Here is an 11,801-nt window from a genome sequence, read left to right on the forward strand (position 1 = left end):
TTTGATAAATTTTTTTGAGGAAATAAAAAATACATACGTAGTCAATCTAGTCCGATTCGATTTTCACTTTTAAGAATTAAAAACCGGACGGACACTCTAAAGAACCGGATTCAACCAGCTGGTTCAATCCGGTCTGGATGATCGGAACGGTTCGTTTTGAACACCCTAAAATAAAGTCACTTTTCGATTTTTTGTAAGCTACATGACAGACAATGTTAAAATAAAAATGAATGAAAGAAAACTTCTCGTCCATTTGTGAAAGATGAAAAGAAAAAGCAAAAATGAAAAAGGCGCTTTTCCTGACACGGTGCGACGTTCAATGTTTCTCAGTCCACATCGATTTCTTGACCAACTCCACGATAAAAGCATCACTCATTGCTCGACACGAATCCAGCCTAAGCTCAGATTCCATCTTCCAATGTCGTCGTCGTCGTCGTCGTCGTCTTCTTCTTCCGAAGAAAAACGGCCGTTCGACGTTTTCATTAACTTCAGAGGCGAGGACGTCCGCTACGGCTTTGTCGCTGACCTCCACAAGTGTCTACTTCATCGCCGCATCAACGCCTATATCGACAGCGAGGACCTGAGGCGCGGGGACGAGATCAAGCCCGCGCTCACGAAGGCCATCATGGAGTCACGGATCGCCGTGCTCGTCTTCTCCGAGAACTACGCTTCGTCTACGTGGTGCTTGGACGAGCTGGTGAAGGTAATGGAGTGTAGGAGGAACGAGGAACAGCGGGTGCTGCCGGTGTTCTACAAAGTGGATCCCGGGGTGATTCGAAAGCAGAGAGAGAGTTATGGCAAGGCATTGGCCAGCCACGGGAAGAAATTGGGAAAGAATTCTGAGAGGGTGAAGAAATGGAGGCAAGCCCTAACTGAAGCCGGCAATTTGTCCGGTTGGCATTATGACCATGGGTAATCATAGTATTCCTGTTCGACCCTGGAATAATTTGGAATTTTCTAATTTTATTGATACATGATGACATCGATTGGTGCGTTAAGAGTCATTTTTTCTGGAATGTCACAGAGTAATTGTTTACTTCGTGTTAGTTTTTGTTAGTTCAATAGATTGTCTGTTTCCATTTATTTGCGTTCTTTTTGCTGCTTTATTTTGGCAGAGATGATACCAAGTTCATTGAGAGCATCGTCAAAGAGATCTCGACTATAATAGGGCGAGTACCCTTGAATGTTGCCAACTATCCTGTCGGTGTAGGTTGCCGGGAAGAAAAAGTAATGTCGTTGTTGGGTATGGGCTTGGATGATATTCGGATGATAGGAATAAGGGGGACTGGAGGTGTAGGGAAGACCACTATCGCTAAAGCTGTTTATAACAGAATTGCTAAACAGTTTGATGGGTGCAGCTTTCTTCGGAATGTTAGAGAAACTTCCAGGAGACCTGACGGTCTAGTTCATTTGCAGAATACACTGTTATCCGATATATTATGGAAAGAAAAGTTCGTGGTCTCAAGTGTGGATGAAGGTGCTAATCTAATACCAGAGATACTTTGCTATAGGAAGATTCTACTTGTGCTTGATGATGTGGATCATGGGGACCAGTTAGATGCATTAGCTAGAAAATTTGGATGGTTTGGAAAAGGGAGCAGGATCATCATTACGACAAGAGATGAACATATACTAACTTCTTGTGGGGAAGATCGGGTATATGAAGTTGATCTATTAAATCAAGGTGAAGCTTTTGAACTTCTCACTTCACACGCTTTTCAAGGAAACAACACGAAAGACATAAGCAGGGATCTCATAGATAAAATTTTGGGCTATGCTGGAGGCCTTCCCTTAGCGATTGTGGTCTTGGGTGATTTTTTACGTGGTAGAAGCGGAGGGGAATGGGAGAGTACATTGGAAAAACTTGCTGAAAGTCCTAATGAAGGTATATGCAAAGTGCTCATGATAAGTTTTGATGCGTTGGAGGACAATGAGAGGAACATTTTTCTCGACATTGCTTGCTTCTTTAAGGGAGATGATAGGGATTATGTAACTAGAGTTCTTGATGGCTGTGGCTTACACACATTAATTGGGATTAAGATTCTAATAGAGAGATCCTTAGTAACAATTGAGCAAGGGACAAGAGTACAAATGCATGACTTGATTCAGCAGATGGGTCAGGATATCGTTAAACGTGAGTGTCCAGATAACCCTGGGAGGCGAAGTAGATTATGGTGCTACGATGATGTTTTTGAAGTACTGTCGAAGGCTACGGTGAGAGTTTCTCATGAAACCATTGATAATCTCATCTTCTTTAATTTAAATGCTATTACCTAATTGCGGTTGGTTATAAATGATTATTTTCTTTTCCTTGACAGGGAACCGAAGCTGTTAAAGGCATAGTGCTGCGGTTGCTGACACAAAAAGAGCTGCACATCAATCCTAGTGCTTTCTCGCACATGAGCAGACTGAAATTACTCATACTTTGGAACGCACGAATCAGCGGGGTTCCCATATGTCTTCCTAATGATTTAAGGTGGCTTGTATTGCATGGATGTCATTTATCCACTCTGAAGTTTAGTGCTGGTCCAAAGAAACTTGTTTGCTTTGATGTGGATTACGGCTGGATTGAGGGATTTGGAGGGAACTTAAAGGTACGTCATGAATGCTCTAATTGATGGTTTTCATTTTCGGCACATGCAAATTGAATGTAACAAAATTTTGTTCAGCTGCTCTTTTTAATTTGCTGCATTTTAGGAATTTGAAGTTGCTGATTTGTGTTCCTAACCTTTCAAAGGTGCCAAATTTAGATATTGAACTTAAGTAGGTGGTTGAACCTCAAGGAGCTTCCAAGCACTTCCTAGTTACTAATATTAATTTGAGTGATTTACCAACTCCTCACGGGTTAGGTTACCATCTAGTGTTAGTTTTTCTAACTCATTTGATTCGGTTAATGACTTTTTTTAATTGTTTTGAAATCACTTTCTGAAATCATAATTTACTAACATTTAATTTGCTGATGTTATAAACATGTTGAAGTTACTAACTCTTACAAAATTTACCGATTCTTATTTGAGTCCACTTACCAAATAAGTTGGAATGTTCCCCAAGCAAACATAGTAAATTATGTGAATAGTTGATATTTTTGAAACAATCGAATAAAAGTAGGTAAGTGACTCAAATAGGAGTGTGTAACTTAATCACCACAAATCATGGTAATTGTAATGATGTCAGGAATATTCAACAGAATTGTTAATTTCATAAAAGAGTGGTAACGTTAACATGCTAGTAAGCTTCCCAAATTAACCTTGGTAAGCTATTGAAACAATGGGTACTTCTTAGACAATTAAATAAATATTAGTAATTAACTCAAATAAGAGTTGATAATTTTTTATATGAGTTATTAACCTTTTCCAGTTGGTAAGTTGCCACAAATGTCGGTAAATTATTGGAACGGTTAGTACCTTTGAAACAATCAAATAAATATTGACAACTGACTCAAATAGCCATTGGTAGTTTAACGTAATAGTTTTTAAATAGCTTTGCATATAATTGTTGGTAAATTATTGGATTAGTTGGTAATTTAGGAAATAGTAGGTAATTTAGTATAGGAGGTGGTTCAACTCGTCAATAACTTTAACAAATAAAATATCAACATATTATAGAAACAACTTTAATTTTTTCAAAAAAAAAAAAAAAACAATCTAATAAAGGTTGGTAAGTGGGACTCAATTAGCATAATTTTCTAGAAGAGATAGTAACTTAAACAAGTTGGTAAGCTGGCAAATAAACATTTGTAGATTATTAAATCAGTTGATAATTTCAAAACACTAGAAAAAGCATGAGTAGTGATTCAAATAAAAATCGGTTATTTTCTTAAAAAATTGTAAATTAACACATTGGTAACTCAAACAAAAAAAGATGTAGTGCAGAAGAAACAGTTGGTAATTCCAAAAATGAAATAAACATCGGTAAAAGAACTCAAACAAGAGTTGGTAGTTTTATGAAAGAGAGTAAATTTAACATTTTGGTAAGCTCCGCAGATAAATGTTGCTAAATTACCTTTAATAATTTCGAAACAATAAAATAAATGTTGGTAACTCACTCAAATAAGATTTAGGGCTCATTTGATAAAACGTGGAATCAACTAGGGAGAACAAATTCAAACATTAATCATCAACGAGAAATCAAATGCAGAATATTAAACACGTACACAAGTACTTACATATTGTCCTGTGTCCGGCCAGTCGTGCATACATCCTCAATGTGAAATTGAGTTTTCAAAAGATTAAGTTCCTAAGAAGGTCTCATCGAATTTCTAGAAAATGCAAAATGAATTTGATAGGGGCATGCTTTTGCTTGTTGTTGCTACTACTAGAACTATAATATTTTACCTTTTGGTTTGCTCGGGACTCATTCCCGGGTGTTACGCCACCTCTAACGTCCATATCACCAAGCATGCTTTTTCAAATTTTGATGTTAAGTACATTATGTTAACTATCTAGTTTTTATGTTCCATTCAACACATGAGTAATTTCTTGGGGCTACTCCAGAAATTATCCGGCCTGTGCGGGACACTTGATAAAACGCTCAGCCAAATTAATCAATTACTGAAGCATCTTAGACCTCCCGATCATATATACGAGAAATCTCCCAAATTTGTCAGTAACTTTTCACATGTAGGACGGCCCATAATAGTTTAGTTAAATAAGCCTAACTCGGACAATTACTTGCATGGTGTATCCATAGAGAAATGCCTAAGTGAGTTTGACACATTGGTAACTTTTCACATTTTGTTGACTCCACAAAGTAAGTTATATACGTAGGTATGTCTGTAATTATATTCATATTCATATCATCTCTACTACTATATAAAGTAAAAGTATCTTTGATGGGATCTCATTTTTCTTCCTCTAAATGTCGTCAATTACTTAATTTGCAAATGTATTATCCATAGAGAATTGCCTAAGTAAATTTATATGATCCCTCACAAGTTTCAATATCAAAATGTGAATCTTTTTTATCTGACGACAAATTTAATATCGAAATCTTGAAATATCTTTTTTTTCTTTCCACATATATTAATATGTTTCAATGTATTGTGTATTTTATCAACAACTTCTTCGTCTTAAATATCTCTAAATTGGTGGTTTTGCTCAAATTTTCAAGCATTAATTTTGTGCATTCACTTAACCCATGTGCATATAGCACTATATTTATAAAACTCTTATATTTTCTCTCCCCATGCTTCATAAGAGAAAACTTTTTGTCTTTCAATTTTCCTGTCATGCTCTTCGGTCCCACGAACTTCGGATTGTGTTGAAGGAAGAAATAACAAAAAAAAAGTTTTTTTTTTTTAATGTATCTTAGTGAGATGGAGAACACTACAATCAATAGGAAGGAGGAGACAAGATAAAGGTCGCCCTTAGCCGAATCACCACTTTTGTAAGCCGCTTCAAGGACACGGCACTCTCTTGATCACTCGTGAACTTTCAGGAATCCACCAAAGGGGCTGATAGACAGACAAAGGAAAAATAATAAGGGACAACATCCGAGAATGAAACTTTAATAAATTAACTGCGTTTGCAATGAGGGACCAGAGATTTTTTTTATAGTTATGGGCCTAGGATTCCTTTGAATAATCTCCAAGTCAAGAAAAATAACTTACCTAAAGTACGAAATTCAAATAAGCAACAATATAATCAAAGTTCTGATCGAGATCAAAGCATTCCTAAAAATATTATAAACAAACTTAATGCTCCAGAAAATATATTATTTTCCTACTATTTAAATCACAAGAGAATCACTGAAGGTTGCCTCAATGGTCACACTTCTCACTTAGGAAGTGGGGTGGAGAGTTTGATTCTCCACCTTTTCAAGGGGAGGCTAGGGTGGGACACGTGAGTGAGGGGGCAGGTTTTGCAATTTGTGCACAATACATAGCACACATGGTGACTTGTAAAATCGATATATGATAGGATAGGATTAGATCCCAAAAAAAAAAAAAAAAAAATCACGAGAGGATCTTGAAATGTGGATTCAAAGTACTTCCGATGTCAATCTCCTATGTGGGAAAAGACTTGTCCTCGGGGCCAACTTCATGAAGCTCTCGGTCTTCATGATACAGGGATAGATCAACAACATTTAAATTACATACTTTTCCCGAAGCTCACTTTTGTATCTGCTTGATTTCCTTAGCTCTTTCTTCAGCATATCCACTAAATCGACGGTTAGTGGGCAGGGGTGTAAGATCCAAAGGACTTCAAAGATGTTCTCGATGCACAACTTCAAATGCGCATTTTCCAGTAGTTTGACTCATCGAATTATTTTCTGCAAATTCATCTTGAACCAATAGCAAATCCCCTTGTTTAACATGTTTTCCAATAAAACTCCTTCATAACTTGCCCAAAATTCTATTAACAGCCTCAGCTTGTCCATTGATTCGAGGATCGCTAGCAAAAACTAAACTATGGGCGAGTCCCCATTTTCACCAAAAAGAACAAAAATGACTCATAAACTTGACATCACTAGTAGAAGGGGGTTGTTTATGGAATACCATCTAGGTGTACAATCCACCAAATATAAAACTCAATAACATGTAAACCATCAAGGCTCCATGACAATCATTTCCAACTTTTTTGCCATATAAAAACCATTCTGTAATCCCCTTCCTACTAATAGCAACATTTTCATTCATAATGCGCATGCGCAAGTGGAAGTGTTTATTAGGTTTGCCTCAATTTATAAAGTTTAATTGACATTCTTCACTTGTCCTTTGAAAAATCTCACCACCTTTATTTTTTGAGAGATATGCCTCCAAATACAATTTCAGATATAACATTTCAAATATTATTCCTTAAACTCCCTTCCCTTTAATAATCTTTCGTTCTTTAGAACTATGTGCTATAATTTTAGAGAGTTAATTGAGAATTTAGCATATTGAGAACATCCAAATCATTATGGAATAACAACTCATTGATAAAGGCCTCGCAAGAATAAAGTAATTAAAACTTAAAAAGGACTCATTATACATTTTACGGATGTGCACCATAGGGGATTAATAAATCGCACATGAGATTCACTAGATCAAGATGTCAAAGTCTATCGATGCATCTACAATGTTTATATATGTATAAAAATGCAAGGTATAAATGTGGTGGTTGTATTTATGATGATAGAGTAAACTTTGAGCTCTTACACTACACCAACGTATACGTAACTCAAAAACAAAAACTAAGCAAGATGGCTTGGACTCTATTATTTTTCATTTTTGTGTTATATTTATGACAATTTAGGCAAACAAAATATGTCTTCTTTTGAAAAAACAATCAACCAACCACCACTTCCTAATGAGTGATGAATAGAAGAGATTCCCGACCTTCCACTGCCATTGCGGGATCTACAAGTGGGTGGTTGCAAATCTCTACGTAACATTCCATATGTTTAGCTTGAATTCATGTGATGAATTAGTTGGCAAAGGATTGACCATGGCTCATGTGCTCCCACTTGAGGTTACACACACACTCTCTCTCTCTCTGTGTAAATTACAAAGTATTGTTTCTACATGGATATGTCGTGGAAGTGGCCAAGCCATTCTATTGCCTGGTGAAATTATGAGCATTGGCGAATTTACGAGAATTTCTTACTAAACTCATATTTATAAAGTGAGAGAGTGTGCTCTATATACACTACATGATCAAGTGAATTCTGATCACATGTGGCTTGAATTATGATCAAGTGATTTTTATCTCAAAATCACAACCAAATTTTGAAATGAATATACATCTCACTTTTTTTCTTTGATCGTCTGGAATGTCTATGCAAGTTGGTTTTATTGTTCTTGCAGGACTTTGAAAAATTGAAGTTCATTAACTTGACAAGATGCCAGTCATTGGTTCGTATGCCAGAACTAAATTATACTCCAAATCTCGAGGAATTGTACATTACTGATTGCAAAAACTTGGAGCTTGTCCACGGATCATTTGCATATCACCGCAAGTTACGGGAATTGATATTAAGAGGGTGCTCTAAAGTGCAAAGTTTCCCTAATATCCCAGTTAAAAATGAAGCCTTGCAAATCCTTTCTTTAGAGGAGACTGGAATTAAGGAAATTCCTGCATCCATAAAAAATCTTGTCTCTTTAACGGCTATGTATTTAGATGACAACAAGGAACTGGCAATCCTTCCTTCTAGCATTTACAAGTTGCAAAATCTTGAACGCTTGAGACTTGAAGGGTGCTCAAAACTAATCAAGTTTCCAAAGGAGGAGGAGGACTTGAGTGAAACCCATGCAAAGACAGGATTTCCCATGTTATTGCGGTTGGACCTTGGACAGTGCCATTTATCAGAAGTAGATTTCTTGGAAAATCATTCCTGTTTTCCCCGCTTACAACATTTAGATTTATTGGGAAACAATTTTACTAACCCTCCTACGTGGGAGAAACTAAATAACTTAAGAGTTTTGGATGTTTCGCATTGCCAACAACTACAAGAGATCTCCAAGATTTCAAGGAAATTGAGAAGATTAAAGGCAATTAATTGCAACTCTCTAAATAGAATTCCCTCCAACATTTGTGACGTTAAGGATGCTGAGTTATATTCAAGTTGGGAAACAATCCATAATGGATTCCCCGTGAATGATTTGTTCAAGCCTGAGGTTAGACTCTCTCTCTCTCTCTCTCTCTCTCTCTCTCTCTCTCTGATTAATATGGAGTAGTGTATATGTTGGCAGCATTGAGTGTTCGTGTATTGTAAAAGGCTAAAAATCCCGAAATGGTGGGCTAAGTATAGAAAGCAAACATACATAAAGTGATTCTACATGTATATGCGGTGGAGGTTGCTATAAGACTATGCAAAAGATATTCCCTTTATCTATAGAACTCTGTTTTGCTGTTGACTTACAAGGATCACCCATTGAAACACTTCAATAATACATGTTCATCCAGTGACAAAATCTTCAACAATACATGTCCTATTTCTGCCAATTAAGTACAAAAAAATATTGCATTGCGATTGCTAACTATATCTAAACTCTAGGACTACCACTTAACTCATCGAAACTCCTGCTTTAGGTGCCAATTTTGAAAAACTACCTAACAGTCTACATTTATGACAGAAATTTCATTGCCAAACAAATCACCGAGTTGTTCTACCTGGGGGAGAGATGCCAAAGTGGTTGCTCCCAAATGAAGAGGGTTATATATCTTTTGTGGCTTCAAAGGATTTGTATAAAAAGATCCTAGGAGTAGCTTTCTGTGTTGTATTTCGAGTAGTAGATCAAGAAGGCGGTTTGAGATTTGAGATTATGGGAAATGTTGATTGCAAAGCCACAGTACACCGGAGTCAGGTGAGGTCATTCAATTCGTATCATGTGTGGCTTCAGTACATGGAATCAGAGGAGGTATGGCCAGTAGACCATTTTGGTCCAAATGACTCGAGTCATTTTCACTTTAGCATTAGATATTTTGATGTTACACTTAATCACTTTTCCAAAGTATTTGTGAAAAAGTGTGGATTCCGACTTATATGCAAGTCACTAGAGAATGATACGGAGATTTTGCTCGAAGATGATCAGTTGCTGGATCCAGCTTTACTTTACGAGGTTTCGCTTGAAGATAACCCAACGAGCATAGAGAAAGAAAGTTCAAGTGGTACAGTAATTTTACCAAAAAGTGACATGTTCATAATGAAAAAAGAAGTGAACGTGGTTGACTTCTCAATTGAGGTATCTCTCTCTCTCTCTCTCTCTGCTTGTGTATTTGTATGTGTGGATACGGAGTGTACATTGGGCGCACGTAATGCAAAAAGCTGAAAACTCTAGACAAACAAACAAATTTAATATAAAGTGATTTTGCACACGTATATAAAGCTTAACAGAATTTCAAATTGGTGCGATGACAGAGACCTGATGTTTGTAATTTTTGTCTTGAAAATAATGTTGAAATCTTAGAAAATCTAACGACCAATGGATAGTTCTTGATGTTACAGTTGATCATAGCAACCAACACCATTAATAATGGTACTAGATCAACTCTACGGACTAAGATGACACTAGAAAATGATAATAATTTCATAACTCAACATGAGACTTTTTTCACTCTTTGTTGAGTTAGATTAAGATAGTTGTTTTTGCAAGTGAGATATAATATGAACCAATTCTATTTGGCTATATCCCTAGGATGAGAATATCTTTAATCCTTGTTGTGGCAAAAGTCTTGTGATTGTTGTCACGAAAGGGCAAATTGAAACAATAACTGTATGATAGTATCCTAGAGTTATGGTAATTGGGTGGAAGAAAGCGATAGATTATGAGTAGACCATTAAATAAATGGATTATATTATACAATTATATAAAAATACAATAAATTACTGAATGTACAATTTTTGTGGGTTAATTTTCATAAGTCTAACATCATTTTTTTAGTATAACGGATAAAAGTCGAAGCAAATAATTCATCCCTTGATTGCCATTTGAGAAAGAGGTTGAGAGCGACAAAACGAAATGGCATAAAAAGCCCAAGAGCCTCTCTTTTGCGAATCAATCTTTGTTGGATTTTCATGAACTTTAACATAATATAATTGCCGACCCTGATCGAAAGTCCCATTTTGACCATCACAATATAGTTTAATCTACTAACCTTGAGGAAGAAGAGTTACCCGAGTCACTATTATGATAGGGGACTGTTGCACCACATCCCTTGCTATGTGACACGAGTCAACCGCCACATGCGGATTACTTGGACAGTGTGATTTAATTTAATTAATAGAGAGTATCAGATTTGAGATTCTCCTTTTATATAAAGTTAGGGTAGACATAAAAGGTGTAAGCGGTTTGGATAAGATTGGTCTGTGGAGAGAGCATGCATTGGATTTTCCTTTTCGATTTTTCATTAATTTGAGTGCAAGCAGAAGTTTTTTCTTTTATTTTTTTTAATAATGTTAAGTTTGTTGCAAGTAAGTTGGAGTTCAATTAGGACAGTTTCTACTGAAGAATCGGTCACGTCTAAAGTGAACTCATAACAATGAACATTAGACAGTAGGGTTTGATGAGGATAATTAATTTCTTGGATACGCTGTTCTACTTTCCATCAATTTTGCACTTCCTATATATTACACTCGTATTGTATGAGCTAAGCTTAGGGTGATTCAATCTAATATTAGGGGCGGCTAGCACTTGCAAGGGAGTGATTGCCAACATAAACAAAGATCAATATGTCTAATTATTGTAAAACTCTAGCTTTAGTGGAATTACTAGGAATAAATGCTCAAATCAAACTCTTCTTCTTGAACTAATTACAAACCGGGTAACTTCTAACAATTTACCCATATAACAGAAGCATCGCTATTCTAGTAAGTGGTCTAAGTACAAGATCATTCGCCCCGGAAGAGAGATGCCAGAGGAGTTTGTCCTTGTTGAAGACACCCTAGGGGAGGGTGGTGAGGTGGTGAGCCGAGGTCTTGACCAATCGGAAGGGTCGGTAATCCGCGACCCTCCCCCCTCCGTCCGCCGCCCCTTCCCTGATGACGGTGAGGAGGTGGCGAGGCCCGCGAGCCCTTGTTGGATTTGGGTGAGGGCGTGACCCTCGCCCCGGATTTGTGCAACGGCTGCGAGCCCTCGCCACCGGTCTGAAAGGCAAGTGAGCCTGACCAACCCTTCCCCTCCATCTGGCCCCTCACGGCGGCGACAATGGCTCGGCCCTCGAGACGTCCCCCTCTCCCACATTTTTTTAATATTTGTATTTTTAAAATTTTTGAATAATTTAGTTTTTAAATTTAATTTAATTAATTTTTATATTAATTTTATCACATGAGAGACAAAACAACGTTGTTTTTGCATTTTCTAGCCACATTAGTGTGCAAAA

General features: G+C 36.9%; 1 protein-coding gene across 1 annotated transcript; it reads left to right on the plus strand.

The window, feature by feature from the left end:
- The first annotated feature begins 418 nt into the window (after window positions 1–418).
- On the plus strand, window positions 419–11,519 carry LOC104457332 (disease resistance protein RUN1). The gene is made up of 7 exons (XM_039299773.1): window positions 419–912; window positions 1,116–2,214; window positions 2,319–2,594; window positions 7,787–8,290; window positions 9,056–9,340; window positions 9,449–9,664; window positions 11,274–11,519. The coding sequence occupies exons 1-7, from the start codon at window positions 419–421 to the stop codon at window positions 11,517–11,519; spliced, it is 3,120 nt and encodes a 1,039-aa protein (XP_039155707.1).
- Window positions 11,520–11,801: the final 282 nt, after the last annotated feature.

This window comes from Eucalyptus grandis, chromosome 8, assembly GCF_016545825.1.
Source record: "Eucalyptus grandis isolate ANBG69807.140 chromosome 8, ASM1654582v1, whole genome shotgun sequence".
Classification (NCBI taxonomy): domain Eukaryota; kingdom Viridiplantae; phylum Streptophyta; class Magnoliopsida; order Myrtales; family Myrtaceae; genus Eucalyptus; species Eucalyptus grandis.